Source organism: Hesperophylax consimilis, chromosome 26 (genome assembly GCF_061612785.1).
Source record: "Hesperophylax consimilis isolate HC1 chromosome 26, BYU_Hcon_1.0, whole genome shotgun sequence".
Taxonomy (NCBI): domain Eukaryota; kingdom Metazoa; phylum Arthropoda; class Insecta; order Trichoptera; family Limnephilidae; genus Hesperophylax; species Hesperophylax consimilis.
In genome coordinates this window covers 688,900-709,162 of record NC_142861.1, presented here as the reverse complement: position 1 = coordinate 709,162, position 20,263 = coordinate 688,900, and the positions used below count along the sequence as shown (strand labels likewise).

The following is a 20,263-nucleotide window of genomic DNA, read 5'->3' as shown; positions in this document are numbered from 1 at the left end:
GAACGGGAAGGCCTCGATGAAGTGTTTGGACTTCTCCTACCATTTGGTCATGACGTCGCTACGCTTCTCGCCAATCTTGGTCATGGCATTCTATCGTTTAATTAACATAATATAAGTGCCTCACCAGTCGTCCCTCCCTGCCGAACATGAGCAGGAAGGCCTCGATGAAGTCTCTTGATTTCTCCTCCCACTTGGTCATGACGTCGCCGCGCTTCTCGCCGATGTTGGTCATGACCTTCTTGCCCTTGTCCTTGAGCTCATCCATCTTGTTCTGCAGGCGGAACTTCTTCTCCGACAAGAAAGATACATTTAGCTCCTTGGCGGAGTAGCCACGTGCAAGGTTGCGCCGCACGTAGATGTCGTAGTCCCGCACGATGCGTGCCACTATATCTGACGTCGATACGCCTAGAAACAAAAACAAAAATATTATAGAAATTAAAATTTTACTACGAACTTATAGAACCTAACTATGTGAAACTGTGACGTGTCTCAGCACAGGTAGAACACCCGTAGCAATATGCCTACATCATTATTACCATTGTGGGACCAACGGTTCTGTTGCCGACTTGCCAAGATGCCGATAATACCTAATACAGCACCACTCGTCCGTTTGACTCAGGGCCGGCCCCGTTACAGTTGATTGAATATTTCAAATTTCTAAATAGTTGAATTGACGTAGAAACTACAAACTACAATTTCGTGATGCCAGGGTAATGTTATGCTATTTAATGTTTAGGCTGGAAATAGTTACAAGTTTGCCGTCAGTCTAGCGAAGACGTAGCGCTGACGAGCTGGAACGATGGTCCACGTGTGCAGTGCGTAGCGAATCGCGTGCCACTATAGAGCTTCATTCATTCGCCTACATATTACCACAAGCGACCGACGTATGCTTGGTAATATTTTAACCTTAGACATTTGAAATTTTGCTGTTTCTAAACAGATAAGTGGTATCTTAGGTTCTTAACTGCTTCATAGGGGAGTGAGTGGAACTGCTCTCGATGGAACGTGCAGGAGCTGCTTATGTAGGGTACCTTCACGCACATACGTTTTAAGCAGTAAGTCGCGCAGCCCTATGGGATCATAACTAAGAACTTTCTAGTGTGGCCCATCACAACTAGTTGCATATTCATATGCATATTTCAGCGCCCTTGAGGTGATTTCTCACGAAAACGGCGCTATATAAATTAGCCAAATATTATTGCATATATACATACTATCCTATGGTACTACATAATCAAACGTAAACTTGGAGATATTTTCTGATGCCTGCGCGTGATGCCCAAACACCTCATCTATTCGCAGAACAACGGAACGGACCAAGAGAAGGCCATCAATAAATAATGTCTCCAGTTCTCACCTTCCGTTCTCTCGGTGGCCACAAACATTCCCTTCTCCTTCAGTGGAGCGTAGGCATCTCGCCCGTCCTCCGTCAGGTATGGGTAGTCATCATGAGCTACGAAGTCCAACTTGTGCAATTCGATGAAGTCGTCTGTAAGCTCCCAGGGGGCGTCCCTGACCACCTGGAACACAAAACAAACAATTGTTATTATTTATGAAACAGACTTCTGCAGCATTTGGTGAAGAAGTATGAAAATTTATTCCTCGCAGGAGTCCCAACTGGTGAGGGGAGGGGAAGAAGATGAAAGAGGAAGGTGGGGAGGTACCTGGCTATTCAGATCTGATCAACAAAGACAGCTAAAAGCCATTTCAATCAACGCTTCAATTCTGAATGGTGGGCTTACACCAGGGCGATTTCGAGAGTAAGAGAGAGTTCCACTCTGGAACTTGCCGTAAATATACTACATGTCATTTTAAATTAATAAGTCGTGAAATAATACAAATTAATCAAGCATACGCTGGGATATGAACCCGCGACCATCAGATTGCTAATCGAGACCTAGCATACTCCGTTCAAACTCCGTTGTAGCCTCTCTTATACAATAAGATTCAGTATTTGAAGAACACGGCAGGGGCCAAAAGTTGACTGAACTTCTTATTCCTGTTGCTTACACAAATTTCTCGATAATTGTAATAAAATATATTAACATTCCCTTTCATTTCTCCACCAATTTTGAAGGACATAATAATAACCAATGTCAATGATATATGTGAACAAGCAAGCAATTCTTTGCATTTATCATAAGCATATTTATTTTAGATTAAATACTGACTTTAAATAGTTCAAATAAACTACTTAAGAATACAATGTTGGCGGATTGAGTTGAAAATTGATTTCAACAGAAATAGAGGAATTTATACTTTACACCAGACCGATTCTAAGAAAAAACATGTTGACTGTATCCTGGTGAAGGGTGTGTGTGTTGCTGGTTAGAGTTATCAGATGACGCCTATAGTGAGACACACACAAGTGAGGAAGTGTGGCATAAATGAATATTAAACAGATTAGTTGGCTTGTGGTGACTTCATTCACCATTCATCCACCTATTTTGGGTTGTCATAATAATATACAAACTGTCTTACCAAAAAAAGTGATGAAAATTTTATTTAATTCATAAACGACCGTGTGCATGACGCGCATGCGCGTAGGTCTGAAGTTAAATATTGCGATACATTTTAATTGGTAATAATTCTAAATAAACAGTGTGCATTCTTTATACAATGTGTAACAAAAACACCGTTTAACGAATGCGAAGTGGTTTTCTTTAGTAAGGCTGTATATGTTTTATTATCTTCCTTTTCGTGGTACAAAAAGAGATAATGATATCCTCACTGGGATCTCCCGTGCTGAGGATTTTATTTGCATATTAATAATATCTCACATGGCGTTTTTTTGTTCAGTTGAGTGGTTTTGGTTTCATTCTGTGTTTGATGTCAGTATGTTATCTATGTTTGATCTCTCCAGCTTAAATGTATCCTGCTTTTCATTTGAGATATGTTATAATGTTGTTGAGTTTTGAATGAGAGTGGGATTTTGTTGAAGTACCATTAATGTTGTAGTTGCTTGTTGGATATGTTTTTGACCCTGAGATCTAGTGTTTATGTTATTTATTGTGTTATGTATTTACTAATGTAAAGGTGTATTCATTTATTAATTTTCGGGAAATCAACAGTTTACATTTGTAAGAAAGGAATATGAATTAAAATATTTATACAGAACAAAAGATTATATAGAACGAAAAATTTACAAAACAATACATTTATAGCCATGGAGAGAGGTTGTAGATATAAATCAAATCATAATAGAGATATAAACATTATTCACAAACTATCAGAGAAATATTCTTTTATGGACCTTTTGTATTTGGTAAGTTCACAATTGAAAATATCAACCTTGGATAATACGCTATTGTAATTATTGCTTAGTCTGTTCAGGCAAGAATTCTGCTTAGAGTTGTTTTAGAATAGATTGTGATTGTGATAATTGTGTTGGTTCTTACAGGGACTGTGTTTGGGATTTGAACAATTTTTACTGTGGCTTTTTAGGTTTGAGTGATTTTGGGATATTGTCATTTGCACTGCCCCATTCGATAATACCGTATTCTAAGAGCGATTGGCAAAATGCCTACCTTATTAATTTATTCTATTTGTTAACTGTCTGACAATGTCAAAAATGTGATGGAGTACGTTTTCATTTCAGTTCCCCACTGAATTGAATGAATCTAAAGTCTTGTAAAGATTTAAATCAAATTAAAGGCTAAATCAGATGAGATAAAAAAATTATTTTAAATACACATATTATATTTCTTAGTGAATCAGATACTCGAGTCGGGCCGAGTCAGAGTAATAGAAGAGTATGTATGAGACAATGTATGAATGTGAATGAGGCAAGAAGTGTGTGCCAAGACCGAGTTGTTTGGCGGTCCGTCCTCTCTGCCTACCCCTGCGGGGAAACGGCGTGATGGTTAGTTAGTTAGTTAGTTATATTTCTTTACAGGAGTAGGTAGTAAGCTGATGTCAACACTTACCTCATCGACATAACGACAATGGCGTACGGCGTCGTACCTCTCTTCGTCCGACATGACGGTTCTGCCCTTCTTGCTGTGTGTGAGAGCATCGCTGCAAACTAAAGAGAACGACATTATTAGTACAGATTTAGATGGAGATCATGTCGACACTTTTATGAATGGTAAAATAGAGGCCAGACAACACAATAATTAACCTAATAAATCAATAAAGTACAAAGTATTATGCCAGTATCAAGTATCTGATAAGGGAAAGATAAACAATACATTTGAGTAAAATATTCTCCTCCCGCAGCTGACTGTAGCAGGCAAAATATTCCAAACTGAGATAAATGACATAAATACGTATATGGATTATATTAACATGAAATAAAAATATAGTGAAATCTCGATCGATCTTTCCTCGTTTGATCATTTTCCTGCATTTATCGTTTATTTCTTCCAGTTTCGAATTTACATCATACAAAACTATTCATTCCTCTATGCATCGTTTTAACATATTCATCGTTCAAATCACACAGTGTTTTGTACATATTTTACTAGATCTATCGTTTTTAAAATACTTGGTTTCGATTAACAGTTCTGTAAACAATGGCGGCTCCTGGTATTAAGCGCAGAATTTGCTCAGCGGATTGAAATACACGGCTGGATCTGTGTGTGAATTTTGGACTTTAGTGTAGTTATCAATCATTCAGGATGTATTATTTTAATGAAAAATGTTATTTTCAATTATCAAGTCTCTGACAGCCCTGAATTGTTGAAGCTACTTTGCCATACCCTCCGGCCATAGTGGCCAAGTGGAGATAAATTTGATTGTAACAATAAACTCACTACTATTTGCGCTATTATAATATTTTGCTAGATTATATCTGTTGGCAAGTCACCTTTTCTGTATATTTTATCCTGTTTAAATGAAGTGTTTTCTATTATTGTAGCTTTATATGCCTTAAGAAAATTTCAACTGTATCACATTCAATGTCGTTTTGTATACATATTGTTGTGTTCTTAAATGTAATACTAATATTCGCCTATGTACCAATGTGTACTTATAATCTCATGTATCACATTATTGTAAAAGCCTTTTATGGCGTTTAATAATAAATAAATAAATAAATTCAAACATAGCGGCAGTGCTTTTTACTTATCTTAAGTTTCGAAGTTTATAAAAAGACACTCTAAAAAACTATATATAGCTATGCGCACTATTTAAAGTATAAAATATTTCTATACAATAAAAATTTTCAAACCACTTGATTTTGCATTATTTCGCAATGCGTTGCCTTAAGTTAAACGTAATTTACGCGTTCATAGATGGAGTAAGTGTAATTACACTTTAAAATATTAAGACGCATTATTTACATACGCAATATCAATAGGAATAAATAGTTTTGTCAGTCTAAAAACTTAATTCTTTCAAGAAAGGCATGCAAATACAATATTGTATCGGTGGTTTAATCCATTGTTATATTTGTACGCCTTTCTTGAAAGAATTGAGTTTTTATACAGAAAAAACTATTTATTCATACTAATATTAGATAAGATTAGAGTGCAATGTATTTGACTAAAAACACCATATTTTACATTAGAGGCTGTCCTAGTTGTCGGAGTGCAATTTATTTGACTACAACACCACATTTTAGATTAGAGGCTCTCCTAGTTGTCCGAGTGCAATGTTATTGTAACACGTGTTTAAGTTGGTTGTTTCATTTAAATCTCAGGTAAGTAAGGTTTATTGTGCTAAATAATGTCACAATGTTGAATAAATTATTATTACGTTACCTGAAAACAATTCTGAAAATGTTTTGCACATTTCCCAACATCCTTGTTGAATGTTATCACTCTTTGAGCGGATAACAGAGTTGACTTAAATTATCTCGCTAACAAAGGAAACCACAATTCTTCGCAGTACGCAGGCATTGTCATGCAAAAATGCCTAATAAACAATCTGCAAGGTAGTGCGATGACTGCTGTATTCTACTTAATTCAATTTTGTAACTAAAATTAACTACATATCAACATCAAAACATACAGAAAAGGAATTCTGCAGAATTAAAATGATCACAGAGCTTTGAAAGACCAGCAATATGAAGATAGACTCAAGGAACTAAGATTACCAACGTTAAAAGAAAGAAGAGAAAAGGGTGACTTGATTGAGACATTCAAAATTTTATCTGCACATTGTAATTTTGCCCTGGCATCCAAGAAAACTTCACCAAAAACAAAAATGCAAATCTCCATGGACACTCAAAAAAATTAACAAAACATCTTTTGCATCTAATCCTAGGAAAAACTGGAAATAGAGTAGTGGATGCATGGAACAAACTTCCACAACATGTCATTGATTCTACTAATATAAACCTATTTAAGCTCAATTGGATTCTTAATAAAAAAAATAATAATAATTGGATGACTTGTATAGCGCCGTTTTTGTGCAAATTCACCTCAAGGGCGCTTATTTGTACAGAAGAAAGGAGTAACTTATTTTAAATTTAAAAGAGCTCAATTACTGTTAATCTTATTGTGAAATCAGATATGAGCGCATCAGCAGAATGCTGCCTGCTCATTAAATAATAATAAAGACTGAAATGGTCTGACCATGACGTGTGAGAAAGATTGCTAAATGACCGAACACTTATGACAGGGGATACTCAGCGGCAGGCAGAGATTTGCAGCACGGAAAGGTTTGAAGACTGAAGAAGAATGGTAACTGACCACTGACATCAGAATAAAAAGAATTGCGTACAAGAGGGGTTCACACATTTGTTGAATAAAATACGTCATCATTAGTAGTTTGACTCCCGGCTGCGCAATATCGAAAACTTTTGCAGAATAACTCGGCAATTATGGTTTCCTGTGCATTGCAACTGCCTAAATCTATGTATATATATATACTATCCAATTAATCCGAGTGCGATGAAACTTTCAAAGTTTGTACTTATTATTGCCAGGAGTGTTTAGAGAGTGGTTTCAATTGTAGAAGAAGTCGGGGACGCCCGGGGTAAACTTCGCGTTATCTCTACACTGGAATGAGATACAGAGTCAAATAAAAAGTCAATATAATGTAGTTTTTTAACAGTAACAAAATGAATTTCATGATACTACAAGAGGTGAATAGTATAAAAGCCATGGCAGGATCATGGCACGGCAAGATCAAATACTATTGAATTAACAATACTCAAACCATTATTCATAACCCCGAGCAACGCCGGGTATAGGTCAGCTATTATTTGTATAAATGGTAAAGACAGTAATCACTAATATCGCAATATATTCTACAGGCAAGAGTTATTTTAAGCTTATTCAGTTTATGAACAGATTTTAAGATATCAGTGAGTGACACTCTAGTATGTAATCAAAACATAAATAGAGCGAGGCAAAATACAAAGTGACAGTTTAGTGCGAAGAGTGAATTAAATAACAATTTCAAAGAGGAAAACCATTTTCCACTTGTAAGTAAAATCTACGACTTTCGTAAATTTTTGATAAGTTACTCACAGGAGCGATTACATATGCATCCAACTTATCGTAAATAATGCTCACGGAAGTTTTTTGGAAGTTTAACTTACGAACTTCTCACAGAGACCGCTACACCAGTAATTCTATTTTTGGTAAGATGGCTTCCTGACAACGCGTTGCCGCCGACTTTGACAGCTGTCAGTTAGTAATATTTGATAACAGGGATTTGTTTATTTACGGTTAGATCATGGATCCCCATATAATACCCATTTCCGCACACAACGGATTGCCGCTGCGATATTATGCACAATTTTGTCAAACAAAAACGTAAGGGCCGCACGTGTGTTGGATTAGGAGTTGGCTTCAAAGAAGAAGTACTGATGGGGCTTACGTTCGTTTAACGGCAGAATTAAGAATTGAGGATCAACAAAAATTCTTTAATTTTATCCAAATTATAGTAACTGACTTCTAATACATATTGGAAATGATTGGCCCGTAATTAAAAAAGAATGATACTCATTTTCGGAATGCCATTTCACCAGCTGAAAAATTAATGTGATTCCTTAGGCGTATGAGTGTATCACCATGTTACGATCGTGTGAGAAATGCGGAGATCCGCAAAGAGTACAAGGCTGATGTAAGCGTAATGAGTAAGATCAAGAAAGGGACGCTTAGATGGTTTGGGCATGTAGAGCGAATGAGCAAAGAAAAGAGTGTAAGGAAAATATACGATGCAAATGTGAATGGTAGCAGAAGTCGGGGACGCCCGAGGAAGACATGGCACGACCAAGTGAATCATATTCTTGAGTCGGGCCATGTCAAGAGTCAGAATAATAGAAGAGTATGTATTAGACGATGTATGAATGTGAATGAGGCAAGAAGTGTGTGGAAACGGCGTGATGGTTAGTTAGTTAGAAAAAATAATGGTGACTCTTCGATTTTTGGCGTCAGGTAATGTTTTCTATGTATTCTTGTATTGCATTTTGTATGCATTCATTGGAGATATTAATTTGTAGTGAAGTTTGATAACTGATCCATCAGTTCGTGAAGTCGAATACTAGAATCATTATCACATATTTACACGGGCATTTTTTAAACATGACATTGTGTTAATGATAAATAATGTTATGTTAGTCTCCATAGATTATTGCAGTGTATTATTTCATAAAGCTGTTCATGGCGACAAATAAACATAAACATTAGTCCCGAGGAGCAACGGCAGAAAGACCTGTCAGTGTTGCAGATTTCTGTTTTACCATCCCGACAGTGACGTCAAAACTTACCGTAAGCGTCTCAACTTATCAATCTGTTTTGATAAGCTGTGAGAGAGCCGTAAATTCCCGCGTGAGCGATTAGACCTGTCAAAAACTTACGTAAAAAAAACTTCCGTAACTTGGTATAAATTACGGTAAGTGACTTATGGTGTCGTTTACATTGGTAAATTTGTCGTAAGTCGCTTACGTGAGCAACTTACAGGAAAAAACTTACAAGTGTAAAGGCAGCCCTAATTTTGTTTTGTAAATAAGTAAAACCTTTCTCACGAGATCTGGGTTTTTTAGTTACGACTAAGGACAGCGAGGAATTCACGCACCATTGTAAAAAAGGATGGCCGTTCGTAAGCAGATTTCATTATCGCAGACTAAAATACTTTAGCTGTAATGCGAGTTGCCGCAAACTGTCACGGATACATTTATTAGCTAATCACTGAAAGGCAGACGCCCACAAACACGACCACCACACCGCCCCGCTTATGTTAGTTTGTTCCCCTTTTTTGTTTTCCTTTTAGTTCACCTCTGTATATTTCATCACTCTGTGTAACTGACCATTTCTGAAAGACACCCAGAGCAAGCACCGCAATGATGATGACACGGAATGACAACTAAATACGGGGGATTAGAGAAGACCAAGAAATAGACGGATAGCATCGATCCAAAATCTCCAACATTGGTCAACAATTAACACACTTCCGGCGGGAAGGGCAGCTCTACCTTTAGGCATTGTTGTCTGATAATTTTATATCAATCTCTTTGTAAGGGTTCTAATTATGTATATGTATTTAAAAAATGTGAACCAAGATATGATTATTTTATTTTATTTTATTATTTATTTTTTATAATATAATATTGATTACATTTTATGATTTTGACTGTTATTATTATTTAGATGTTTCTAATTACTCTCTTAATTGCTCAATATTTAGTATGTAACAGAATCCCATACATATACACCTGCACATATAGATGATCCAGAAGTTTCAATTGTTCCTATTATATGTATATACCTATTGCATAATGCTTTTCTATTTTCCTTATAATTTGTGTGACTCGCTCACCAAGCAAAATAACCAGTTTCTTCTTTGGTGAGATTGCGATTATAAATATATTTTGTACTGATATGTAATTTATATAACACCACTGTACCCACTTACATCTATATATCTATATTAAGTCTTCACCATCTTCAACTTCTTGTCTTTTGTGTGGAAGAATATTTTATCAAAGGGCTTAACTTATTGAACTTTTTATATATTTTTTTTTGTAATGATTAGTGAGGAAATGAAAACAATTTTTTTTCGTAATATAATAAAATATATCCATATTTTACACATAAAATATCACTAAATGGCCCAACACTGACTTTAACGTTAAGTTTATGGAGTCAGTCGTATTACAAAAGTAGGCTTTAATTTAAGACAATAATTTTATAGTTGGGGTGTGGTGAGGAACTATGTAAAAAACGTAATTAATATATATGCATTCTTTTCAAAGATATCCGTTTACAACAACATCTAGTTTCTCGATTGGGACCCTATAATAGCCACTATACATAGCGTAATTTGCTTTGAAAATAAATTGGCAATCTCGACAAAGTAAAAAGAGTTAAATAATATTGTCACAAACATTCCATTCTCCTAATCAGCAGCCAAACAAATGTGGTGTGATGTTTATGTCATTAAATAAATTGATTATAGTCGCTATAACAAACTTCTACACATATAATAACGAAGCTACGAGAAAACCCATGAATAAGCAAATTTATACCGTGTTATCTGTTTCCGAGAAAGTTATCTGTCTCTGAAACAGTGGGTGATGTTGACCCGGAATGACCTGACCTGACCTGATCTGACCTGGCAGTGAAAATAACGCTCTCCTGAGATTAGTATACAGTGTAATACAGAATCACGTATCACAAGTGTTGGTGGGGAGGTCAAGCGACATGGTTGAGTGCAATTTGGGTTCTTTTGTACCTAGTATGAATTCAAATAGAACAATGAAAGTAAATCTAAAGAGTCAATACACATAGTTCAATAAAATTAAAGTTTGGTCATTATTAACCTAACCACCACACTTTTTAAGTACTATTTACATGCAAAAAAAAAGTTATTAGGTTCTTAGTTTGGGTAATTGAAGTAATTTATGCGTATTTAAATTGAAACAACACTTTCATAAACGTCAATCAATACTAGAAACAATACAAAGTGGCGGCAAAAGAATTGTTTTAAAAGGGAAATTTTTAACTTTAAATAAAAAAAACCAACCCGTAAAAAACAATGTCGTTTTACTACAATACATCTATTTTTAAATGTCTTAAACTAGTTATTTTTATTTATTACAAAATAATACATTACAAATTAATAAGTTATAATGTATTAATCCCAGTGAGTTTACAAAACTCATTTCGGGAAAGACAACATTATATTAAAGACAAGACAACATAGATACATTAAAAGAAAAAATGTGTCGGTCATTAATAAAACTGCTGAGGAAATAGCTTTTAAGAGCTTTTGCCAATTTAAACTATTTAAACTTGGTTTGACTGAGAATTGTATCTTCTTTCCCAGGGACTAGAGTCCGTGCTAACAACCTCGCCAAATGCTGATCAGGTAGGACAGACATTTATTTCGTATATTGACTGCTGTAATATCATCCAATTTCAGAAAAATGCGTATTTGCCCGCGTTTATATGATTGCCACCAAAAGTTGACAGAATGCATTGTCACCGACAATAAGTCTATCAGCCAAGTTTCCGCTAGATTGGATCGACATCCGACTTCCCGACAAGTGGCTCGGTCACCGAAAACAAAAGTGATATTCAAATAGATGTATTTAAAATGGAATCTCCCGACGGAAATGGTTGTTTCTTGTAGTACGAAGTGTAATTTTCATAATCTGTGCCTAAAATGCGAAAGTTAGGTAAATATTTACCGAAAGTTTAAATAAAAATAATAAATGGTCAACTTTATAACAGCACCGTTTTGAGATTTAAACACTTAAGTGTGTTTTTAAAATATAAGGCAAAGCTGACTGATATAGTAATATTTTACAGGATAGCCTGAATGCTGTAGAAATGAGATCCCTGAGGCGTATGTGTGGTAAAACCATGTACGATCGTGTGAGAAATGTGGAGATCCGCAAAGAGTGCAAGGCTGATGTAAGCGTAATGAGTAAGATCAAGAAAGGGACGCTTGGATGGTTTGGGCACGTAGAGCGAATGAACGAAGAAAGGAGTGTAAGGAGAATATACAATGCAAATGTGAATGGTAGCAGAAGTCGGGGACGCCCGAGGAAGACATGGCACGATCAAGTGAATCAGATACTTGAGTCAGGCCATGTCAAGAGTCAGAATAATAGAAGAGTATGTATGAATGGGAACGAGGCAAGGAATGTGTGCCAAGACCGAGTTGTTTGGCGGTCCGTCCTCTCTGCCTACCCCTGCGGAGAAACGGCGTGTTGGTTAGTTAGTTAGCCTATTGGGCAATATTAAAACTTTTTATTGGTGGGTAGAAAATTCCCATTTAAGTATGGCCAGGTAGATGGGAAACCCGAGGGTTGTTTGTTCACTTGAGCGAAGAGAAAACCAATCACTCGCATTATAAAATTCAACCTACGGCCAACAACCACGAAAACGACCATTAAAAAAGGTGGGTGGGAATTTCGAGGGTTGCATCTCTACTTGAGCGAAGAGAGAGCATTGCAAAGTTCAACCAACCACGATGGGGTAGACGTCGAGAAAGCTGTTCTTGCCCCTGATAGTAATTAAGATTGGTGGGTGTGAATTACGAAGGTTGAATCGCCACTTGAAGAGAGAGTGTAACGTACCGCCCACGATGAGGTAGGCGTTGGGGAAGATGTTCTTAGCCCTGATGTATAACAGGTCGAATCGCCACTTGAGCGAAAAGAGAGAGAGAGAGAGAGAGAGTGTAACGTACCGCCCACGATGAGGTAGACGTTGGGGAATATGTTCTTGGCCTGCTTGAGCTGGCGCGCGTGCCCCTGGTGGAAGAGGTCGTAGATTCCGTCGGCGTAGACGCGCACGCGGCGCGGCGCAGTGCCCGTGGCGGCCTGCGCTTTGCTCACGCGGCTCGAGTAGTCGCAGCGCGCCAGCTCGTCCAGCGCGGCCGGGTCGTCCGAGAAGGGGGCCTCGGCGCATATCGACTGAAACAACAACACAAACACACTCATTAGTACTACGATTCAACCCTTGCTACTCGAAATAGAAAAGGCGCAAGAAAGATGCTTTGGATGTGTGCTCAGAATGCCAGGTAAAAATAAGCCGAGAAAAGCATCCGAAGGAAAGGCTCTGCGAAGATACGCCAGGTGCAAGCAGGAACAAGCAATGAACCGAGGTCGCTGAAATAGCGCAGAACGGAGGAGCCTAATAAACCTGACTAGGAAAACGGAAAGAAATTAACTAGTTTAAAGAACTTTCGGAGTTCTGCAAGGCACTATTCTTAGTCCGATCGTATTCATTATTGATGACTTCTACAACGTTATGTTATCAAACGCGAAAGTAATTTTTGCAGACGATTCCGCCATGAAGAAATACTTATAATGAATTAAAATTATGAAGTAACATCAACACAACTTACAGCCAACAAGAAGGAAGATTATTTATTCTATGTATTTATTTTTTATTTCGTGGAAATCAACATCGATTAAGATGACGAAAATATCATTTAACACTCATACCTGCCAGGAGTAACTAGTGAGGAGGACTGTGTATAAACTTGTATACTTTGTATTTTTAAAAGAATCGTTAGTAAAAAAATAAAAAATAAAAATTATAACAAGCAAATATACGAGCTTATAAGAAAGCTCAAAAGAATAGAAGAGAACTCTCAAAAATTCCAGTCTAAGAAGAAGGTCTCCGACAATTTTAAAAATGATAACATTTTTTATTTGATTTAGACGATTTTTTAAAAATTATACGCGTAATAAAATACAGCCCTGGTTCTACGTCATATAATACGTTATTAAAGATTTAATGTTTCGCTTTCTCTCCTCTTCAGACATGGATGGACGCCATTGTAAAAATATCAGGATAATATTTCACAAATATGTGTTAAGTAACATAGATTTGAGAATGTAATTTTCAATCATCCCTCTGACACAAAACGTGTCGCATTAAATAATAAAACATCCCTTTATCGGTTTTCCGTGCATTTTTTCAAGCTAACATCGTCACGAAAACAATTATTTGTATTGCTGTTTTGTGTAGTTTTCGTGACACCCTCCATTACGGTGTATAATAATAACATGTACCATGTTTTGTAGTTCTCGTTGTCATTATCGTAGTTGCTTTCTGCTCTCCTGGGGCTTTGGCAAGGTCAAAATAAATAATTTATTAAAATAACGTGAGCATTGTTCACGCGACACATACTTTTATTGCTTTATGGTGCTGCCAGACGCAAAGCTCACATCAAAAGTTAATGTACAGCGCATCATCTTTTCTACCGACACACGACGCTATCAAATATTTCTTCCTATGGTAGGAGAGGGGGTCAGTTGAATTCGAGAACGGCCGAGGAACATAATTTCATCTGTCAAAGTGACAACTTTACTTACTGACAGCTTGAGCACGTTTTCGAAATGGATGATACTTGTCGCCTATTGCTGGATCTGTTGGACAGCTCATCCTCAGATGATGATGCCGCCAACTATATAATTATAAATGCTATTTATAAACTTTTTAGATTTTAAACAATCTGCGCGTAAATGGCGCATTTTCACATAACCTCTCCGTCGAATCGGGAAATTCGCAGTTCGCACGCCGATCGACGAAAGCGACATATAATAAATTATTGTAAAATAAGCTCAAGTCAAAGTCAAAGGGCGAAAATTTGTTTACTTCAAATTCAAATATTGATTATATTTATATTTTAAATATATGTTAAGTATGTTTGCCAAATAAAGTTTTTTTTGTTATGTTTCTAAATTTACTAGCACACATGACGATATGAGCTAACATAATAAATAAGAAATGCATTATTAGGCTGCTTATGTCATGGCTGTCAAAGGGAACACGGAACTTAGTCGGTAGCTCCGCAATTAAAATGACCCCCTCTCCTTTTTACGGCGGAGAGGGGGACGCATAACTTTTCAAATATCGCGTCGGGAGCGGTTACGTAAAATAAATTCGGTTAGCGAAGTTCAGAACCACACTTATAGCGCGTTATCTTTTTACGTGTGTCGGGTCTGTATGGGATTGTATGGCGAGCGCTATTGTGCTTTATATTATCTGTTGATGTGAGCTTTGCGTGTGGCAGCACCATAAATCTTGGAATGTTTGCTGCTCGACACTCCCACCAAGCCTCGATACCATACAGTACATTCATTAATATTATTACCTATTGTTCTGACGAGTTTTAATTGAGTCTTTTTCTACGGATTGTGGTCTTATCGAAAACCTGTTGACAAATACGGAGAACTAACTCTAGAGAGCAAACAATAGTTATTTACGTAATACTTTTCTGAAAATTGAATGGAAGGAAATGGACCACTAAACCTGTAGGACGAAGGAAAGGTGTTGACCACGCACGGAGAGCTAACTTTAGAGAGCAACAAAATAATTATACACATAATACTTTTCTGAAAATTGAATGGAAGGAAACGGACCACTAAACCTGTAGGATGAAGGAAAGGTGTTGACCACATACGGAGATCTAACTCTAGAGAGCAAACATTAGTTATTCACATAATACTTTTCTGAAAATTGAATGGAAGGAAACCGACCACTAAACCTGTAGGAAGAAAGAGTGTTGGGAAGCCTAAATATATGTGATTTGATGGTCTGGAGGGTATCCAGTTATACAGGCAAACAATGCAGCCTTAGGCACGATGAACGATAAAAAATCTTATGTTGATCGCTTTGCTGAATTACTATATGTGCCCACTAACATTAGTATCATCAATTATCAGAATTATCGCAGAGGTGAGGCGCTACGCTGTGTGGGGCGGCTGCAGAAAGGGACTTGTGAAACAGTGTCTTGAAGAGGCCCGGATTAATTGAAGGAGGAATGACGTAGGCCAGCTCCATTCAATAAAACTAGGCGGACGGAATAACGAGTTATTGAAGACATACACTATTATATTATTATTTGTTTTACAAGATTCCAGTTTTTGCTAATCGCATTCGCTCAAGTTTCAAGAAAAACATTGAACAAAAATATGGCGACTTGTCATGTGTTAAATTTTTAAAGATTACATCTTCCTAACTTCGTACATCCATTAACTCTTCACACAAAACTATATTAGTTGAGTAGTTATAGCACAAAGTTACTCTGGCGACCAAAGGAAATACAAACAAGTTGAGTGAGTTTAGTGGATAACTGAAACCCAGACACATAAATAAAGCGGCCGAGAACCTTCTGCTATAACTATATATTCTATAGAGAAAATATGTACAAGTCCAGACAGACAGTATTACATAGTAGTAGATGGTAGGTCACTGCTCACCGTAGAGATAAGCCGATAGAAGTGTATTGAGGACGTGTCAGTTGTGCTAAAATAAGCTTAATGTTTCATTACTTCTGCTGAAACTGACTGTAAAATCCTTGTCCTTAAGTAGAACAGGAATCGCCCCTAAAGTCGTTGATACGGACAATTCCTTATCGTTATGCAGAACCGAAATGGCCCCCCCAGTTTCCTTTGAAAACGGCGTGGATCACCTTCTCGAGATTATCCATCAGTTGAGTGCGACCGTACCTAGCTATATAGTTGTAGACGGAGATAACTCCCCACGTGGTTATCATAAAGGCTTTCAGTTTTCGCCGGCGGCAATTCGATATTTTAAGATATAATAGAACGCTTTAGATATAGGTACAGATTCAGATTGACGGGAAAACAGTTGCCCATACAAATAAGATGACGATGAATAGAATGAAAATTGGATTCTATAGAAGCAGAGACAGCAATTGTCACCAATCTCAACATTATTATCATCATAAAAGACACAGCGCGACCAAGTGAATCAAATATTTAATACGGACCGTGTCAAGAGTTAGAATATCAGAAAATATAAAAAATATAACCATCCGAAACATGTGGAGATTCGCAAAGAATGCAAGGCTGATGTAAGTGTAATGTTAGTACGTTGCGACTCTTCTCTTAGATAGTTTGGCATGTAGAGCGGATGAACGAAGAAAGGAGTGGATAGGAAGAATATATAACGCGAATGTGAATGGTAGAAAATGTCGGAAGTGCCTTAAAAAGACACGGCACACTTTGTCGTGCCGTGTCACGACAAAGTGTGACAAATCAAATACTTGAGTCAGACAAAGCCAAGGGTCAGCATAATAGAAGAGTACCAAATGTCAGCATAACAACACGACAAAGTGAATCAAATACTTGAGTCAGACAAAGCCAAGTGTTAGCATAACAGAAGAGTACCAAATGTCAGCATAACAAACAGCACGACAAAGTGAATCAAATACTTGAGTCAGACAAAGCCAAGTGTTAGCATAACAGAAGAGTACCAAATGTCAGCATAACAAACAGCACGACAAAGTGAATCAAATACTTGAGTCAGACAAAGCCAAGGGTCAGCATAATAGAAGAGTACCAAATGTCAGCATAACAACACGACAAAGTGAATCAAATACTTGAGTCAGACAAAGCCAAGTGTTAGCATAACAGAAGAGTACCAAATGTCAGCATAACAGCACGACAAAGTGAATCAAATACTTGAGTCAGACAAAGCCAAGTGTTGGCATTACAGAAGAGTACCAAATGTCAGCATAACAGCACGACAAAGTGAATCAAATACTTGAGTCAGACAAAGCCAAGTGTTAGCATAACAGAAGAGTACCAAATGTCAGCATAACAGCACGACAAAGTGAATCAAATACTTGAGTCAGACAAAGCCAAGTGTTAGCATAACAGAAGAGTACCAAATGTCAGCATAACAGCACGACAAAGTGAATCAAATACTTGAGTCAGACAAAGCCAAGTGTTAGCATAACAGAAGAGTACCAAATGTCAGCATAACAGCACGACAAAGTGAATCAAATACTTGAGTCAGACAAAGCCAAGTGTTAGCATAACAGAAGAGTACCAAATGTCAGCATAACAGCACGACAAAGTGAATCAAATACTTGAGTCAGACAAAGCCAAGTGTTAGCATAACAGAAGAGTACCAAATGTCAGCATAACAACACGACAAAGTGAATCAAATACTTGAGTCAGACAAAGCCAAGTGTTAGCATAATAGAAGAGTACCAAATGTCAGCATAACAGCACGACAAAGTGAATCAAATACTTGAGTCAGACAAAGCCAAGTGTTAACATAACAGAAGAGTACCAAATGTCAGCATAACAGCACGACAAAGTGAATCAAATACTTGAGTCAGACAAAGCCAAGTGTTAGCATAACATAAGAGTACCAAATGTCAGCATAACAGCACGACAAAGTGAATCAAATACTTGAGTCAGACAAAGCCAAGTGTTAGCATAACAGAAGAGTACCAAATGTTAGCATAACAGCACGACAAAGTGAATCAAATACTTGAGTCAGACAAATCCAAGTGTTAGCATAACAGAAGGGAGTATAATAGAAGCCTGAGACGATGTGTGAATGTTAGTGAAGCAAGGAGTGTGTGCTAAGAGCTCTCTCTCATTGTGTGGCAACTAATCATCTTTGCTTACCCCTGCAGTGAAACGGCGTGGTGGTTAGATAGTTTCTTCCGTCTAATACAAAAATGTTGGTTAATTTCGTGATTCAATGAGCACATTAGTATTGTACCGTGTTAAGGCCCCGTAGTAAGCGTTCAAAGATGGTTTGAAAGGGAGATATGTAAATACGAATGTTAGAGGGAGTGCGCTAATATTAAAAAAACGAAAATGGTAAAACCATTTAACAAAACACGACTCGTTTTAAATAGAGCAAAAATCTCTCGACAAATGCTTTAAGTTGCATTTAAATATACACCGTTATTTTTTCATGCCTATAACATATTAAATAACAGAACAAAACGTGTTTTAAATAATTTTCGGAGCTTACTTAGCGATTTTTTTCTATCGAGAGAATTTCATATAATTGACGTTTTGGCATAACAAATATATAGATATTATCTTAAAAAATATTTTTTTTTTTGGAACTTAAAAACTTAAAGAGTTCGAGAAACTTATTATAAATCGGTAGAAATTGGGTTTGCGGGGGTTTAATGTGTATGAAAGAGGTGAAGCTATACGACCGCTTTACGTTAGGAAGTACGTTACACAACGATTGATCGATCGCTTAGCAAAGCTTGGATAGTACCTAAACCGAGAACCGTTGTTTTCTGTCATTCTTTAGAATAAATACATTATTTAAGATAATTTGGATATTATCTATCGATATAATACATATAACCAGCCACTCCATTAACCCAAAAGCATTTATTTAAAAGGAGGCTGCGGCATTGAAAACAGGTTTTGTTTGCATATTTCAATGGTAGATAAAAAATAACCTTGCGGAGAAAAATTCTAATTATATCGACACAAAACACGGTTTCCGGAAATGCAATGAATTTAATGCAAATAAGGTATAATTAGCGTAGGAAGCGGCCCACCAAATCAAACAGTTCACAATCCAAATATAAACATATACTCGTATAAACAATTACGTCATGAATATACAAACGCGGTTAGGCCTAAATTTAATCAAACCAAACAAAACATTAAATAGTATGGAAGAACATTTACTTGATTACGATAAATTCAGTTCCCCCACGCGTGAAAAATCAGGTTATATTAGACATTACTTGCCGAGATGAAAACTTCACAATAAAAAATTACAATAAATAATTAGCATAGTACTATATCAATAACTAGAGGATCTGGAAAATCTGATATCAATTCTGGAATCAAGAGTCCAAACACAAAAGATCGGGTCTTATTTTCAGAAAAAAAAACATTTAGATTTTGGCGTGTGTTATCTATCAATATATTTATATTGGCGTGTGTTATCTATTAATACATTTATGTTGGCGTGTGTTATCTATCAATATATTTATATTGGCGTGTGTTATCTATTAATACATTTATGTTGGCGTGTGTTATCTATCAATATATTTATATTGGCGTGTGTTATCTATTAATACATTTATGTTGGCGTGTGTTATCTATCAATATATTTATATTGGCGTGTGTTATCTATCAAAACATTTATGTTGGCGTGTGTTATCTATCAATACATTTATGTTGGCGTGTGTTATCTATCAATATATTTATATTGGCGTGTGTCATCTATCAATAAATTTATGTTGGCGTGTGTTATCTATCAATACATTTATGTTGGCGTGTGTTATCTATCCGCGGGCCCCCGCCTTCGCTCCACAATTATAATTTCCACCAATTTAATTATAAGCGAGCAAACATTGAACTGTGCAATAATATTCTTTCGCATTTTGATTGGACATTTTTGTACACCATAAAATCTGTAGACGAAGCAGTGAAATATTTAAACAATGTACTGTTTAGTATTTTTGAATTATGTATACCAAATAACAAATCCAACATCACAAACGATGTATATCCGATATGGTTCAATAAGAGCATTATAGATAAACTGAAAAGAAAGGAATCGCTCAGAAAAAGATATCTATTGCACAAAAAGCAATCCGATTA

General features: G+C 36.6%; 1 protein-coding gene across 3 annotated transcripts in view; it reads right to left on the bottom strand.

Moving 5' to 3' along the window:
• The window catches only part of LOC149410935 (choline-phosphate cytidylyltransferase A-like), a 120,559-nt gene that overhangs the window by 8,281 nt on the left and 92,015 nt on the right, over positions 1–20,263 (bottom strand). For all 3 annotated transcript variants that reach the window (XM_089647084.1, XM_089647083.1, XM_089647082.1), the window contains 4 exons: positions 12,589–12,814; positions 3,927–4,024; positions 1,358–1,520; positions 125–405 (listed from right to left, as the gene is read on the bottom strand). In XM_089647084.1, the coding sequence (XP_089503210.1) occupies positions 125–405; positions 1,358–1,520; positions 3,927–4,024; positions 12,589–12,814 (768 nt within the window). The remainder of the gene's footprint in view (positions 1–124; positions 406–1,357; positions 1,521–3,926; positions 4,025–12,588; positions 12,815–20,263) is intronic.